The sequence below is a fragment of the Typopeltis vanoorti genome, chromosome 8 (assembly GCF_054136105.1).
Source record: "Typopeltis vanoorti isolate ZY-2024b chromosome 8, IOZ_Tvanoo_1.0, whole genome shotgun sequence".
NCBI classification, from domain to species: Eukaryota; Metazoa; Arthropoda; class Arachnida; order Uropygi; family Thelyphonidae; genus Typopeltis; species Typopeltis vanoorti.
The window spans coordinates 14744053-14763060 of NC_143556.1; the positions used below are offsets into that span (position 1 = coordinate 14744053).

At 38.2% G+C, this 19008-nt stretch overlaps 1 protein-coding gene across 2 annotated transcripts in view; it reads right to left on the bottom strand.

The window, feature by feature from the left end:
* The window catches only part of sws (patatin like phospholipase domain containing sws), a 945916-nt gene that overhangs the window by 412854 nt on the left and 514054 nt on the right, over positions 1–19008 (bottom strand). For both annotated transcript variants that reach the window (XM_090396526.1, XM_090396525.1), the window contains exon 24: positions 4110–4228. In XM_090396526.1, the coding sequence (XP_090252652.1) occupies positions 4110–4228 (119 nt within the window). The remainder of the gene's footprint in view (positions 1–4109; positions 4229–19008) is intronic.

Consider the following 19008-nt stretch of genomic DNA (forward strand, 5'->3'; position numbering starts at 1 on the left):
CATCCTCTAGGTTTCCACAATAAATTATATTGTGGAAACCCAGTGGATGAAAAATATAGCAGGAGTGACACTTTGATAATGCTGATAATGGAGGCAAGAAGTTGGATAAAGTAATAGCTGCATGATGATTCTGCTAAATTTTGCAAAATACCACATGGAACTCTGTTCCAAATTAGAACAAATGGGAATAGATATAACACTGGTTATGTGGATAAAAGGGTGGCTGCTGGACTGATATCAAAAGTGGTATGTGGAGGGGCAAAATTAAGCCTGAAAACAGGTAATTTGTGGTGTGCTGCAAGGTTCAGTGCTGGGACCATTACTATAGGAAATAACCTGAAAGGAAATATTCAGTTGTTTGCTAATGATGCAAAATTGGATAGAGTAATAGTTAATCAAGACGATGTTAAGAGCTTGCAACTTAACATCGTCTTGATTAACTCATACCGACGTCCTTAAACAGGATGTCGGTATGAGCAAAAGATAATGGTATCAGTTTAATGTGAAGAAATGTAAAGTTATGCATTTTGGGATAAATAGATTACAAGATGTGTGCCATAGTGATGGAACTGTACTCCAGGAAATAGATGAAGCTAGAGGTACAGTAAGCTAGGGGTGATGGTAGACAGATTTAAATTTTAGAGGACTTATTGCTAAAGCTGCTAAAAGCTCATAAGATTTCATGAAAAACACTAACAAGTAGAGATAGGTTGTTATTCCACTCTATAAGACCATATATCCACATCTAGATTACTGTGCTCAGGTCTGGTCTCCTGGGCTTCTTGGGGATGAGGAAGAAGTGGAGAAGATTCAGAGGCAAGTGACTAAGATAGTGAGTGGTCTGTGTAATGTTCCCTATGAGGAAACATTGCACAAAGCAGCCCTGATTTAGCAGATGCACCTGCAGCCTCATTTTCCTTAATTCCAATGTCACTGGGAATCCAGCACAACTGAACATCAAAATTAAGGATTTTCATTTTGTACAACAGGTGTAACACCTCATATAAAGCACTGGATGTGGATTATACACAGGAGAGGAAATAGCCTGTAATGAGCTTAATGAGCCTGCATAAATTATACACTTTTGGTAGTGGTTTTCTTTTATATGCACAAGTGCAAGCTGGCATGCAACTCTTGCTGTATAATTGTTGCAATCAGGTGGGATCTGGTTGGAGATGATAATGTCAGGAAACACAGCAGCAGCAGCAGTCATCAGAGGTATCAGTTCTTGAACCATCACTATAGATGGGCAAGAAATCAGAGTGTGCTGCTCTGTGTGCATTAAACAATTGCAGGTAGACAGATGATGGAGTATGAGACTTCTGTATGCAAGATGGAGTGCAAACCAGCCATGGATGGATGCTGTTATGTTTAGTGTAGGTAATGCTGTCAACATTCATAACAACAGCTTGCACAGTCTTTAACACACATACCAAAAGGACATATGGCAGTCCATGTAGGATGATCTGGGAGAAACTTTATCTTTAGGGCATAATTAAGAGACAACTGTTTCCTTCGAAGTGATAAAGCCAGTTCATTTACTTCAATATAAAGACTGAGCGGGTGATGTTCGAAAGGCACCAGTAGCTATCTGTATACCCTGATGATGGATGGAATCCAACCATTGCAGGTTACTCTGTCTTGCAGAACTATAAACTTGAGACCCATAATCCAGCTTTGAACTTTTAAGTGCACAATAAAGATGGAGCAATGAAGATTGATCAGCATCACCCCACTCAGTAGAGAAAAGAGTGTGAAGGAGATTCAATGGTTTCTTGCACTTTTCTCTTAGTTAACAAATTGTGCTAGAAATGTAAGTTTTCTGTCAAAGATCAGTCCCAAGAACTTGGCTTCTGTAACTAGTGGAATAACAGTTCGTCTCATTCTTAATTCAGGATTTGGGTGAAGAGTGAGTTTTTGACAGAAGTGTACACAAGACACTTTTCTATTGAAAACCTGAACCCATTAGTAAGAGCCCACAGAGAAACATGATCGATTGCTTGCTGAAGTTGTCTTTCAATTACCCTCATGTTACAAGAGTGACAGTAAATTGTGAAGTCATGAACATATAGAGAATTGTCTACAGTGGGAGGAGGCTGTTCAGTGATTGAGTTAACTTTAATAGCAAAAAGTGTCATACTTAAGATAGAGCCTTGGGGAACACCCTGTTCTTGATATGGTTGTGACAGCGTACATCCCACTCTGACTTGGAAAGTTTGCCTGGACAGAAAGTTTTTAATAAATACAGGAAGATGTCCATTGAAACCCAGGTTATAGAGGTCTTTTAATATGCCATATCTTCAGGCTGTGTCATGAGGTTTTTCCATGTCAAAGAAAACTGAAACAAGATGTTCTTGCTTCAGAAATGCATCTTTTATACAAGTTTTGAAATGAACCAAATGGTCTAAAGTTGAACACTGTTCAACTTTAGACCATTGTGTATTCAAGAGAAGATCTTTGCTTTCTAAATACCTGAGAAGTCTGGCATTAACCATTTTCTCTAGTATCTTATAGACAGCTAGTCAGAGCAATAGGTTGACAATTTGCTTGTGTTGAATCCTTTTCTGGTTTTGGGATAGCAATGACAATTGACTTATGCCAAGAATCTAGAAACTCTTCCTCTGCAAGTATTCTGTTATATATTAAGAGAAGGAGATCCACAGAAGATGATGCTAGATGTTTCATCATTTCACAATGGATATCATCAGACCCTACTGCACTAGGGTGAGACAGTAGAAGAGCTCTTTTTTCCTTCCTCCTTAACAATAACACTTCCATTATGGTCTAAGGTAGACAAACAGTGTGTTCTATATCTACCTTTAATTTTCCAGGTTTTATCCCATATAATTTTTGGACTGGTCATTTGATTACTGATGTAGTAAACTGGATCCAAGGTTGTTTTTGACTCCGATCTCTCACGTAACGTGCTTTGCCCAGAGCACATTTAAAAGCTATTAAGTTCGATGTGGTGGGGTATCTATGAAATATATCCCAAAATATATTAAGAGGGCGAGATGTGTTTCCAATGATGACATTTCAATGTGTTGAATATCAGCTTAAAATTGTCCTAAAAAGGTTTTTCAAGAACATAATTATGCATTGACATTCTAACTGCATTTTATATGACCATAAATATGCTGTAAAAACATTATTGATGTCACTAACCAACTGTCAGATCCATATAATTAATAAACTATTTCTTTTATGTTTCCATGTTGCGCTCAGTATTAGTGTTCAACCTAGTTTAATATATGGATCTGACAGTTGGCTAGTCAACAATGACATCAATAATATTTTTTTTTTAAATGAAGATAACAAAAAGAACTTGCCATTATTAAATTAAAAGATATGTAAATAAAGTAATTAAGATGACATGGTCACATAAACAGAATAGGAGATACATAATTAATAAAACAGGTATTTAAAACAAAAGACTTAGAGGAATACTAAAGAGCATACGTGGGGGTGATGTAGTTAAGAAAGCTTTAGAAGACCAAATTGCAAATTAAACCAGAGGCATGACAAACACTGGACAACAAATTAAAAAAATTGTTTTACTTTGAAGAAAAAGCAAATAAGTCAAATTAATTTCAATATGTTGAATATCAGCTTAAAATTGTCCTAAAAAGGTTTTTCAAGAACATAATTATGCATTGACAAATTGACATTCTAACTGCATTTTATATGACTATAAATACATCTATGTATTGAAACTAACTTATAATTCAAAGTATTTTGAAATCTTCTGCTTTAAGAGCATTGGATTCTTTAATTTCAGTGATTTCATTATAAGATATTATTGGTTTATAATAATAAACCAATTTGAAAGAAATTGTTAATAGGAAAGTAAGCATGAAATTATTAGCTGAATTATCCTAATGCCTGGTACATAACCCTAAGATTTCGTAACAGTGGTTTACTAGAAATTTTAAGTTCCTATTTCTGACAAAACTGAATGGATTATAATGTAAGGCACTCAACTGTATTAACATTTTCTTAGCAATAAAGTTCATTTCATGATATTTGTTTTTTCAAACTCTTTAAAAATTTATTTCAGTCTGCTATAATTAACGGTTACTCTATAATGAAAAACAATTATTAAATCTTACCTGGCACCACCTCCACCAAGCACAAGACCAATTGATGTGCCAGTAAGAAAACGAGCTAAACGGGAAAAATCTGAATGAATATTGGGTGGATTTTCAAACATTCGCTTGTACATTTCCATCTGAAAATACAAACAACTAATTCACTTCATCTGAATAAGTAATCAACAGAGAAATTACTCAGACATTTTGTTCTGCAAATATATTGGATATATATGGTTTTTAGTTACTTTTTACCTCTTTAAATTAAATAAAAAAAATTACAGTCTATCGATAGTTTCAACATTCTGAAAATTAATCCATAAAAATAGTAGTAAGAATTATACTACCTTTGTTTAGAATCTCAAAAACTACATAAAACAGTTTGTATATCTTCTTTTTTTAGCATACATTTTTGCAACAGTAACAGGATCCACAATAACAAGCATCATTATAGTGAATCCTCTAAAATAAAAATTTAAAAAGTTCAGGCCAAAGCCTCACAGTATTAAACTTCCTTATAACAAACCCTTTCAAAATGAGAATACTTTTTATTCACATACAGTAAGGACAATCATTCAGAATAACTAAAAACTATTAACATAACCTTTTTCATTAGCAAAGCTCATCTTCAGAAAAACAAACCATTAATCAGAACTGAATTATTTTATTCAAAATTCTAATGCTTGAAACCTATAGTGCATTTGTTGGACCATTAATATGCTAAGGATTAAATAACCCAAGATCCCTGTTTAAGAGACCAAACACAAAAATATTTTCAAGTTTCTTCAAACTTTCCAATAAGCAGAACAGTGGTCTCACACATCTATATGTTAGTACATGAACAGATTTTGAATTGGTGTGAAGTTGAAATTAACAGACTAGTATATCTGAGAGGATGATGTTACAGGCCAGGGAATGTAGAGATTACTGATTGTGCAATGTTTAGGCAAATTGGTTGGGCATGTAAAAAGAAGGCGATTCTGATGGGAGACTTTAATTACATGAATAGAGACTGGAAGGAGGAGATAGTATGTGGGAACAAGGAGAGTGAGTCTGTTGAGTTTTTGAAAGATAAACATCTGTGAATGAAGCAACTAGAGGCTTTAATTTGTTGGATTTGGTGATAACTTCACAAGATGTAGTTGTTAATGAGGTGGTGAGAGTGATCACGAGGTACTTGTTTGAGAAGTGGTGAAACAAAGCTTACTTACAAAAATGGATATATCTGGAAGTACAAAGCATGTAATGATAGGAAGCCCTGTTAACATCAGTACATTGAGTAGATGAGTTGAGTAGAAAAGATTTTGACAGTGTGTGAAAACTCACAAAGCAGTATTTGACATAAGCAATGTATAACTGCATACCAAGGGTTAAGTGAGTAGATAGGGTATGAGAAACAGATAAACAGTGAAATCAAGCAAGATGTGTTGGAAAAGAAAACGCTGTGGAGGTGGCACAAGACAGTTGATGTGGTACAAGAATCCGAGGTGATGGAATCCATGAAGAGTGTGAAGTGTAAGCTAGGAAGGTGACGAGCATGGTACATAAAGAAAAGGTGTAGTATGAGAGAGATTGGCTGGTCAGGCCAACGTTAACTAAACAGAATTTTTCAGCTATATAGCAAGTAAGAGAAATAATTATAGCAGGTTGACACTATTGGATAGTTATGGCAGCAGAATAAAGGTTGCAAAAGATACAGTGCAATTACTGAATGAGCACTTTATCAATGTATATCATACTGGTGTAAATGATGCAGGGCAATATGTAGAAGGGAGAAAAGTATTAGGAGAATTGGAAGTGAAAGAGTCAGAGGTGTATCAGGTGTTCATTGGGTGAGATGTTAATAAGGCTATGGGAATGAATGACATTATTATTATTATTATTAAGAGAGACCTCTAGGGAGTCAGAGACCCATCGAGGGAGACCAAATACTACATTCATCAGCTATCATAATTATTCTTGAATTCATTCACACTACTTGCACTCATAACATCGAATGGCAATCTATCCCAATCACATGCACCACCCTATGACAGAAAAATCTAGCCCTCATCCTCTTCTGGATGAGCATTTATTCTCAGCTTCCAAGCATGCCCTCTTGTTCTTCCCCAAAAACTCCACAAATTGAAAAATTCCGTCAACTGAAATCCTGTATGACTCTTTCAGAAGTTTGTAAGTCTCAATCGTATCACCCCTCCTTCTCTTGTTTGCTAGTGTCTGCAGTCTACAAATTCTCAATCTGTCTTCATAATCAGTATTCCACAATCCTGATATCATTTTTAACACTCTCCTTTGCATACCGTCCACTATATCAGAATCACAACAGAAACCAGAAGACCAGACCTGCACACAATAGTCCAAGCGAGGTCTTATTAGGACCTTGTAAAGAGACAAAATGACATCCTTATCTTTACATGTAGACGTTTATTTCAGCATTGCAATTATCTTGAGTTGTATTTGCAATCTTTGCTACATGGTCCCTGAGCTTCAAACTTCCTATCTACTAACCCTCCAAGATTTCTAGCTTCATCAGTTTCTTCTAGCTTAATCCCACGATTATAATAAGACATTGGATATCTAATCCCACCAAAGTGAATGGCTTTACATTTACTGACAACAAATGGACATCCATTTTCCAATGCCCACAATTCCAGCCTATTCAAATCATTCTGCAATTCCTTTATATCAGCAGCATTCCTGATTATCCTACCTATCTTTGCATTATCAGCAAATAGCTGTATGTCACTTCAAAACCTTCCCAATATCATTAATGTACAGATTGAATATTACCATGTATTCTTAAGGAATGTGCACGGCAGTTGGCCATGCTCTTGAACAAGTTACTTAGTGAAAGTCTTGTGGTGGATAGGGTTCTTAAAGTGGAAAATAGGCAAAATAGCACTATTTCACAAACATGATTCTAGGACAGAGGTTTCCAATTATAGACCAGTCTGTATAACTGTGGTTGTGGTCAAGATATTGGAGAGATTGATTAGTAATAGAATACAGGATTGATTTGATGGACATAGCATTCTTTATTATGGTCAGCATGGAACTATAAAGGGTAGGTCCTGTTTTCAAAATTTACTTGCATTTTATGATCGGGTAATGTATGTGTATTAGATAAGGGGAAATCATATGATATTCTTGTACTTTACTAAAGCAGTTTATAGATTACTATACGGGTATCTCCATATAGTCAGTAGACTCATTGCGGGAGACCCAAACTAGCAAAACAGTATCTGTCATCTCTCTTCTTGAATTCATTTACAGACGAAGAATTCACAACTAAGTCAGGCAATGAATTCCACTCATTCACCACCCTCCAGGCAATAAACCTTGTTCTCACACCCTCATTAACCACACTCTTCTTTAATTTCCATGGATGACCTCTTGTTCTTCCATCACTATCAACACAGCTGAAACATTTCCCCTGCATCAATCCTATAAAAACCTTTCAGTAATTTAAATGTTTCTATCATATCCCCCCCCCTCTTCTCTGCCTATCAACTAACCTCTGCAATCCACAAGCTCTCAATCTATCAATGTAGGGAGCATTTTTTACATCACTCACCAACTTAGTCACTCTTCTGTGAACCCTCTCCACAGCCTCCTCATCTCCAAGGAATCCAAGTGACCAGACCTGAGCAAAGTAATCCAAATGTGGAAGTATCAATGCTTTATAAAGGAGAATAATAACCTCTTTATCTCTGGATGTCAGTGTGTTCCTCAACAACCAAGTAATCCTATGTGCAATATTGGACACCTTAGCAACGTGTCCCCTGAAATTCATCTCCCTATCTACCAACACCCCTAAGTCCCTAGCCTCATCAATCTCTTAGAGTACTGTTCCATCAATGTAGTATACAGCTGGTAATCTTTTAATCCCAAAATGCATAACTTTACACTTTTCCACATTGAAATGACATCCATTACAATAATAAGTTTAGTTTAATCCTTTATCCAAGTGTGAGCAAACAAAGTTTGCACCTGAAAGTATCTTCAGGACTGGGGTAAGGAGGTACAACACCGGGCAACTTGTTGCAAAGGTGGAGAAAGTTCTCATCACTCCTATCTCAGTATCTCCCATAATGCAAAGCACATCTCCTTGTGAATATGTGTAATGCTATGCATTAAGGCAAGGGCCACTACCTATACCGGTTCCGACCTTTATTGCGGACTCGTCAGTGGGAGCCGGGCCCAGTAGTGGAGACACCAAGACAGAAGCTGTGAGAGGTCATCCCAACCTATAAGAGTTGCCAAAGGGTGTACAGCCTTATTATTAAATTACTCCGGATTCAGAGAACGATGTTGAGAGTTTATTTTTCACTTGGTTAGATTATAATAAGTTTAGTTTAATCCTATATCCAAATGTGAGCAAACAAAGTTTGCACCTGAAAGTATCTTAGGACTGGGGTAAGGTGGTACAACACCACCTTGTACCACCTTACCCCAAATAAACACTCTTGACATCCATTACCTTTTGCCCATTCTACCAGCTTATTTAAATCATCCTGCAACCTTGCAACATCAGCTTGATATTTTATTGCACTACCCAACTTTGCATCATCAGCAAACAACTGAATATCTCTCTTTAAGCCATTTCCCATATCATTTATATACTAATTAAACAACAATGGCTCAAGCACAGAGCCCTTAGGCATGCCACCAGTCAGTTGCCTCATCCTGGACCGGCTCCTCCATACACCACCTTCTAGTATTTCTCCCTGAGCCATTCTCCTATCCATGTCATCAATTTAGTATCCATTCCTATCTATTCCAATTTGCGTAACAGAGTTCCATGGAGGTATCCTGTCAAAGGCCTTAGCAAAATCCAGAAGTATCACTGTGTAGCCAGATCCTTTGTCCAACTCAGATGTCATTCTATTGTAAAAAGTTAATAGATTGCTAAGGCAGGATCTACCTTCAACAAAACCATGTTGCCCGCTATAGAGTATCATATCCTGATCCACCCATTCTTGAATTTTGTCTTCAACCGACTTTTCCGATACTTTTACCACTACTCCTGAGATGGTGATTGGTCTGTAATTAACTACTGCAGTTTTAGAGCCACCTTTATGAAAAGGAACCACTTTGCCTAACTTCTCCCTAGGGACCACACCAAAGTTCAAACTTAAGTTCAATATCCAAGAAAGAGGGGTTGACAATTACTTTGCACATTCACGCAATATCCGAGCTGATATTCCATCTAAACCTACAGCAGTGCTTGCATTTAAATTTGCAATATATTAAATACCTATGATTTCTCACCTTCAATTCTCACATTAGTTATTGCTACAGGTACAGAGATATCCTCACTTGGGTGATAGACTTTTGAAAAGTGATCACTCAGTAACTTGACTATTACATCTGATTTTGACACCTCAATACCATCAGCACCCACTAAAATTATCCTTCCAAAGTCATTCTTCCTTTTACTTGCCACATAGCGGAAGAACTCTTTGGGATTACCCTTGATCTCATTGGCTAAAGTCTTCTCATAATCTGATTTAGCTTTTCTTACTATGATGGTAACATTCCTAACTTGAGCCTTGTACTGCTCATGGGTGTACTGATTGCATTTTTCCTTGTACATTATCATTATTACGCGCAACTCCAAGGAGTCGATAGACTCATCGAAGGAGAAACTAACATCATGTCAAGAACAACTATTCGACATTCACACAGTATCTATCATACCTCGCCTTGAACTCATTCACAGTCATGGCACCCACAACAGACTCTGGCAGCTTATTCCACTCATTCACCATTCTCCAAGTAAAAAAACCTAGCTCTAACACCCTTGCAAACCACACTCTTCCCCAGCTTCCAAGTATGGCCCATAGTCCTCCCACCACCAGTCCTATTCTCAAAAATATCTTCTGAATTAATCTTATAGAAACCCTTCAGTAATATGAGTGTCTCAATCATATCACCCCTTTTCTGCAACCCAAGAATCCTCAACCTGTTCTCATGAGGTTCATTCCATAGACCTGCTATCATCTTGGTCACTCATCTCTGGATCCTCTCCACCTCCTCCTGGTCACAGTAGTCAAGATGGGGTCTTATCAAGGCTCGATACAGAGGAACAATAACCTGTTTGTCTCTGCTTGTTAAAGTATTTTTCAGCAACAAAGTGATTTGATGAACTGATTTAGCCACTTTTGTGATGTGCTCCCTAAACTTCAACTCCCTATCCACCAACGCTCCCAAATCCTTGGCCTCAATCTCCTGGAGTACGGTTCCACCAATGTGATATACTGCTGCTAATCTTTTCATCCCAAAATGCAAAACCTTACACTTTGCCACATTAAATTGACATTCATTTTCCTTATCCCAGTCCTCCAAACTATCCAAATCATTTTGCAAAATTTTGACATCCTGTACACTCACTATTGCTCTACCCAACTGTGCATCATCAGCAAACAAATGGACACTTCCTCTCAGATCCTTTCCTATATCGTTAATGAACAAATTGAAAAGTAGTGCTCCAAGAATAGAATCCTGCGGCACACCACTAGTCACGTGCCATCTTTTAGACTCTACTCCTGAATAAACCACTCTCTGATATCTCTCCATCAACCACCCTCATATCCATATCACCTATATATCCATCCCCATATGCTGCAGTTTACTGATTAGAATTCCATGTGTTATCCTGTCAAAGGCCTTAGCAAGGTCTGGTAGAATCACCATAAACCCATTACCCTTATTCCGTTCAGCCGTCACTGTGTTATAAAACCTGAGCAAGTTACTGAGGCATGATCTACCCTTCACAAAACCATGCTGTATCCCATTGGATCCCATTGATCCAATCCTGTATTTTCCTCTTGACTATTTTCTCCAAGATCTTGACAACGATTCCTGATCTGCTGATCAGCCAGTAATTTACAACAGCAGTCTTGGAACCTCCTTTATGTAGCGGAACTATTTTCCCCTCTTTCCACTCCCTCGGGACTAACCCAGACCCGAGACTCAAATCAAAGAAAATGGTCAAGGGCACTGACAATTCTTTAGAAACTTCACGTACAACACAAGCTAGTATACCATCCAATCCCACAGATGTATTGACATTGAGGTTTTGTAATAGAGTATTCACCTCTACTTCATTCACCACAATTCCCATATAAGCTGTTGGTTTATTCGTTTCTGCAATGTCACCAGCTTGATGATATATTCTTGCAAAGTGCTCGCTCAGTAATTCCACTATATCAACTGATTCGGTTACCTCCCTTTAAATGATGCATTCTTTAAAATCATTCTGCCATATACATTTTTTCTTTTACTTGCAACATATCGAAAAAACTGTTTGGGATTCTCTTTAGCCTGCATGGCTAATGTTCTTTCATAATATGCTTTTGCTTTTCTTACCACATTCGTTACCCTTCTAGCCTGTGCTATATACCGTTCATGTGCTTTGCCAGTCACCTTTCTCCTTAAATTATTTTTTTGCAGCTCAAGCTTAATGGTGTTATTCTGTATATTTGAATGGATTTGGTGTACAGAGACTTGAAAAGGCGTTTGTGAATGAAGTGGAAGTGGATATGCAAAATCAGGGAAAATAGGGTTACTAAGGGTGGGGGGGAGTAAATATGCAGACTTCAGAGAGACAGTAGAATGTATGTAATATGCCCGAGTGAGTACGAAGGATAACAAATCAGAATGGGATAATTAGTATAAGGCATTAAAATAGGAATGGGACAAATGGGCTTCTGCAATTCATGTATACTAATGCCAGAAGTATTAGGAACAAGAAGGAAGAATTTTTGGCCATGGTTGGCACTTTCAGGCCACAGGTTACTGCCATTAAGTGAAACATGGCTGACAGAAGATGATATAGCTAGTGGGGTTGAATGTGAGGGATATGGTGTGTTCATTAGCGACAGGGAGAATAACATAGGGGGAGGAGTGTTATTGATGATAGCTGATGAGCTGCAGCCAAGGAGAATAGAAGTGGAACTGCAGAGCATTTGAGGCTATTTGGTGTGAGATTGGGACTAGCAGAACAAAATATACAGTTGGGTGCTGCTATAGACCAGGTGATGGAATAGATGGTGGAGATAGTATGCATAAGCAAATAGAAGAAATGAGTGGAAGGAGGGTAATTATTATGGGAGATTTCAACTATGGTAACATTGACTGGAAGAAAGACATGGAAGGAGGACACATGGAAGGAAGGAATTGGATTTTATGGGGTTATTAAGGGTAAACTATCTGCATCAGCATGTAATGGAAAATACTAGGAGTCAGAGAGTGCTTGACCTAGTAATTGCATCTGAGAATTTGGCAATGAATATGAGCATGTTGCCACCAATTGGTGAGAGTGATCATAAAGTCTTGAGTTGAGAGGTGGCTCAAGGTGTGGAATTTACAATTAAGACAGGGTACATGTGGAATTATCGGGCTGGTAAGTATGACAAGCTTAGGAGTTGGATAGGTTCAGTGCCATGGCATGTAAAACTGCAAGGCTGGATGTTCATAGTGCATGGGAGGTGGTTAAGAAGTGTTTCCAGGAGGCAATGGCTGACTGTATACCTAGAGTCCATTTCTGCACATTCTCCATAACATTTTCTTTTTTTGTGGATCAAGCTTGATATTACTGTTCATCCATCTAACACCTACCTTGTTTGTCTTCCTGACCATGGGGACACAATTTGATATTGCTTTCCTCAGATACCTGCTGATTTTATCCCATGCACTGCTAACATCTTTCCCATGCAATATGTTCTGCCATGGGATGGCTGCAAGCTCACTCTGAAGCTTGTTATAATTGACTAACCTGTAGTTCTGTATATACCCCTTCTTAACAGAAAAATCCACAGCTTTTGCAACCTCCCAAGTAAATACCACATGATCGCTTTCACCAATTGGAGGTAACGAGGACATTACTTATGCATATATGGTTATGGTGTAAGAAGACTTGAGAAAATGTTGCTGAATGTAGTGGATGTGCAAATTCAGGGAAACTAGATTTGTTAAGGGGGGGGGGGTAGATATACAGTCCTCAGGGAGGCAGTTGAAGGTAAGAATGAATATAATATGCTAGAGCAAATAAGGACAACAAACCAGAGTGGGATAGTTAATATAAGGCATCAAGGTAGAGTTGGGGCTAATGGGGGTCTTAAATTCATGTACACTAATACTAGGAGTATTAGGAACAAGAAGGAAGAGTTTTTGGCCATGGTTGGCACTTCCAGACCACAGGTTATTGGTATTAGTGAAACATGGCTGACTGTAGATGATATAGCTAGTGGGATTTAATGTGATGGGTATAGTGTGTTCAGGAATGACAGAGAGAATAAAATGGGGAGAGGAGTATTGTTGATGATAGCTGATGAGCTCCAGCCAAGAGAAAAGAAGTTGAATTGCAGGATAGAGAAAAGAGCACATTTGAGGCCATTTGGTGTGAGATTGTGGCTAGCAGAACTAAATATACAATTGGGTGCTGCTATAGACCAGGTGATGGAAAAGATAGTGGTGACAATATGCACAAGCAAATGGAAGAAATGAGTGGAAGAAGGGTGATTATTATGGGAGATTTCAACTATGTTCGCATTGATTGGAGTGAGGAGAGGACACACGGGAGGAAGAAATTGAATTTTATGCGGTAATTAAGGGATAACTATCTGCGACAGCATGTAATGGAAAATACTAGGGGACAGAGAGTGCTTGACCTAGTAATTACATCTGAGGATTTGGCTGTAACAAATATGACCACATTGCCACCAATCGGTGAGAGTGATCATAGGGTCTTGACTTGGGAGGTGGCTAAAGGTGTAGAATTTTCAATTAAGACAGGGTACATGTGGAATTATCGGGCTGGAAAGTATGACAAGCTTAGGAGTTTGATTGGCTCAGTGCCATAGTATGTACAACTGCAAGGACTAGAAGTTGATAGTGCATGGGAGGTAGTTAAGAAGTGCTTGCATGAAGCAATGGCTGACTGTATACCTAGAGTCTGAATAATAAATCAAGTAGGGGTTAAATGGATGAATAACACCATTAAGCTTGAGCTGCAAAAAAAGAAACAACTATGGAGGGAATTTAAGGAGAAAGGTGACCGGCAGGCACATGAACGGTATAAAGCGCAGGCCAGAAAGGTGATGAGTGTGGTAAGAAAAGCAAAAAAGGATTACAAAAGAACATTGGCCATGCAGGCTAAAGAGAATCCTAAACAGTTTTTTAGATATGTAGCAAGTAAAAGGAAAAATGTACATGGCACAATGATTTTAAAGAATGCCGATGGTAGAGAGGTAACTGAATCAGTTGAGATAGCTGAGTTACTGAGTGAGCACTTTGCAAGAACATATCATCTAGGTGGTGACATTGCAGAAACGAATAAACCAGTAGATTATATGGGAATTGTGGTGAATGAAGTGGAGGTGAGTAGTCTATTGCATAACCTCAATGTCAATACATCTGTGGGATTGGATGGTATACCAGCTCGTGTTGTACGAGAAGCAGCTAAAGAATTGTCAGTACCCTTGACCATTTTGTTTAATTTGAGTCTCAGGTCTGGGTTAGTCCCGAGCAGGTGGAAGGAAGGGAAAATAGTTCCACTGCATAAAGGTGGTTCCAAGACTGCTGTTGTAAATTACCGACCGATTAGCATATCAGGAATCATTGTCAAGGTCTTAGAGAAATTAGTCATGAAAATAATACAGGAATGGATAGATGAAAATGGGATATTGTATGGCGGACAACATGGTTTTGTGAAGGGTAGATCATGCCTCAGTAACTTGCTCACGTTTTATAACACAGTGACGGCTGAACTGGATAGGGGTAATGGGTTTACAGTGATACTACTGGACCTTGCCAAGGCTTTTGACAGGATACCACATGGAACCCTAATCAGTAAATTGGAGCAGATGGGGATAGATATAGGGTTGGTAAGATGGATAGGTGGGTGGTTGAAGGAGAGATACCAGAGAGTGGTTTATTCAGGAGTGGAGTCAAAAAGACGTCTTGTGACTAGTGAAGTGCCGCAGGGCTGTGTTCTTAGGCCACTGCTTTTCAATTTGTTCATGAATGATATTGGAAAAGATTTGAGAGGAAGTCTTCACTTGTTTGCTGATGATGCAAAGTTGGGTAGAGCAATTGTGAGTGCACAGGATGTCAAAATTTTACAGAATGATTTGGATAGTTTGGAGGACTGGGCTAGGAAAAATGTATGTCAGTTTAATGTGGCAAAGTGTAAGGTTATGCACTTTGGGGTGAAAAGAATAGCAGCAGTATATCGCATAGGTGGAACCATACTCCAGGAGATTGATGAGGCCAGGGATTTGGGAGTACTGGTGGATAGGGAGTTGAAGTTTAGGGGACACATTGCAAAAGTAACTAAAACAGCTCACCAAATCACTTGGCTTATGAAAAATACTTTAACATGCAGAGAGAAGCAAGTTGTTGTTCCTCTGTATCGAGCCTTGATAAGACCCCATCTGGACTTCTGTGCCCAGTTATGGGCACCAGGGTTTCTTCGTGATAGGGAGGAAGTGGAGAGGGTCCAGAGACGAGTGATCAAGATGATAGCAGGTCTGTGGAATGAACCTTATGAGAATAGGTTGAGGATTTGTGGGTTGCAGAAATTGGACGATAGGCGAATGAGGGGAGATATTATTGAGACATTCAAATTACTGAAGGGTGTTTATAAGATTGATCCAGAAGATATTTTTGAAAATATGACTGGTGGTGGGAGGACTAGGGGCCATGCATGGAAGCTGGGCAAGAGCATGGTTGACAAGGGTGTTAGAGCTAGGTTTTTTACTTGGAGAGTGGTGAATGAGTGGAATAAGCTTCCAGAGTCTGTTGTGGGTGCTATGACCGTGAATGAGTTCAAGGCAAGATATGATAGATACTGTGTAAATGTTGAATAGTTGTTCCAGACATGATGTTAGGGCCTCCCTCGATGAGTCTGTCGACTACTTGGAGTTTCCCAGAACAATAATAATAATAATATAACCTCTGAACCAATAACCAGGTCCAACACTCTCACACCACGTCCCTTCAGTTATGTGCTGTTTCAAGTAATTATCTCGTAGAAGATGTATGAACTCCATTTCCTTTTTGCTACGTGATATTTCCTCCTTCCAATTGATATCACCATAATTAAAATCCCCCATAATAATCACTAAACCTGCACTCATTGCACTAATTTGCTGATGCATGAATTCAATATCTCTCCCTGTACTCCCTGGCCTATAGCAGCATCCAACTGTATATTTGGTTGCTTTGGTCACTATTTCACACCAGACTGCCTCAAATGAACTCTCATTCACATGTCTATCATCTTGATATACTACTTTCTTTGGCTGTACACATCAGCTATCATCAATAGTACTCCTCCCCCTGTTCTATCTTCTCTATCCTCCCTGTAAATACTGTATCCATCACATTCGATTCCAGTGACCAAATCTTCTGCTGACAGCCAAGTTTCACTAATGCCTACAACTTTTGGTGAGCTTGCACTGACTAATGCCAAACATTCTTCTCTCTTATTTTGAATGCTTCTTGCATTGGTATACAAAAATTGCAGATTCGCTCTAGAACTTGTACCGGCTTTAGAACTGATATATCAGTCACTAATTTCAGTAGTCCCATGATGATTTTCAGGGAGGATAGAGAAGATAGAACAGGGGGAGGAGTACTGTTGATGATAGCTGATGTGTACAGCCAAAGAAAGTAGTATATCAAGATGATAGACATGTGAATGAGAGTTCATTTGAGGCAGTCTGGTGTGAAATAGTGACCAAAGCAACCAAATATACAGTTGGATGCTGCTATAGGCCAGGGAGTACCAATGCCGAACATTCTTCTCTCTTATTTTGAATGCTTCTTGCATTGGTATACAAAAATTGCAGATTCCCTCTAGATCTTGTACCGGCTTTAGAACTGATATATCAGTCACTAATTTCAGTAGTCCCATGACGATTTTTATCCCCTCTCTTCAGCAATTTATTCTGCGAATAAGGATCAATAAATATATAATCACTGTTAAAGTTTCTCTCTCTTATACTCAACCTTTCAATATTAGTTTCCCTGTCCATTTACTTCAACTTGTTTAGAAAACAGTAACTTCTTCAATCGCTTATGTCGTTCCATGTTCAGATGCAGCCCATCTCTAGCATACAACGGTCTTTTACCTTCATACACACTCCGGACATCAACAAATTCCATACCTCTTTTTTTGCACATTCTTGCAATCATATCATTCATTATCATCGCTCTCATCTACTTAACTCATAATTGTCAAAACGAGATTGACACTTTTCCTCTTCACAATATCTAACAATGTTCTTAAATCTTTTGCTACCCGATTTATACCACCACTCAGGTCATTTTTACCCACCATAACTATCATCTTGTCTGCATCATGGCCTCTCTTTATTGCTAAAGCCACTCTTTCTATTGTCCCAACAGCCAAGCTCTCCTCAGGCATACCACTCTCCATACCCTTAATCATAGAATCACCACGTATATCTTACCACTCTTAACTTCATTCAAGTCCACACAAGCATCACTCATGGACTCATTTTCTATGCTATTCAGCATGACTCTCCCAGTTTCATTACTCAATGCGCTTTTACTTACCCCCCCCTCCCACTCTCACGATATCTCGTTTTTCTTCTAGACCTCTTGTGGTTTTATGTTGTTGACTCCCAATCACTCCCGCACTATTTATTACTTCATCATTCACCAAAGACTCACCCATACATAATCCTGTTCTAGTGACTTCAGCTAAAGTAATTTCTATAGTCCTAATTTCTCTGTTTAACACATTAAACTCAGTTTTAACTTCCAGTATCTCCTTACTGAGCACTTCCAATTCCTCATGCAGAAGACGAAGGTCATTTTTCATTTTCATGAACTCCCGCCAAAGTTCTTCCGCTATGGTCCCGATGTCAGCTTCCATTCCTAAATGCTCCAGCCTATCCCAACACTTCTCACATACGTCGACATTTTCGTTCTTCTCATTTAGCCAGACCAACCACAGATCCTTCACATTCTTTGGCGCATACATATTGGTTAAATCAATGATTCTCAACCTATAGGGCATGAAATACCTAAAGGGAGGGCAAGAAGAAAGTGAAGAAAGTGGAAATCAAAGGAAAACACTGAAAAATTACTTTACTGAAAAAAGCATTTAATGAAACTATTTATTGACACAAAAACAATATAAAAACAAAAAGTACACTCTGAAAATAAAATAATAAAATGCATAAAATCTATTGTGTTGAATAAACTAGTTATGCTTACGAGAACATATCAATATTGCAAAATATACCAAGCAACTAATTAAAACTAAACAATAACAATTAATCTAAAAATGAATGGCTTCCTTGGGCCTGGTATTATAGAGCAAAGCTTTTCACATGATGGTGATACATTGAAATTTGACACTCTTAGTTCTCTTTCTATATTTCTCTGATATCTATATTTTGTTTTTAAGACAGCCACTATAGAAATCCTGATTTCAAGATAAGATGTTGGAAATGACAAAAGTGCATGAAAAGCTGTTGACTTTAGTGCAGAAAATTCATCATTGATGAGAGTCCAAAATTCAAACAGTACTTTAGATGCAAATTGTCTTTCGATTTTGCCGTTTGACGTGAAGTCTATAAATTGTTCCTCTTCTTCAATTGAGAAACCCTTCCAGGGTAGTTTGAAATGGGTTTCTAACCCACTCGTACATTACCATTATGTGGTCGTCGGTTATAAATAGTTTCTAAAATTCTTCATCAACATTGTTAAATGATTTTCAATAATTGCAAATAAAACTTTGATGCGTTGCTCTTCTGCCTTGCAGGTTCTGATAAATTTATCCACATTTGCAAACATTTCTAATGTTTTGTTGCTTTACCTTTTTGTTCCATAACTAGTTTTTTATGAAAAGCTTTAACTTTGTCACTCATCTCTAAGATGT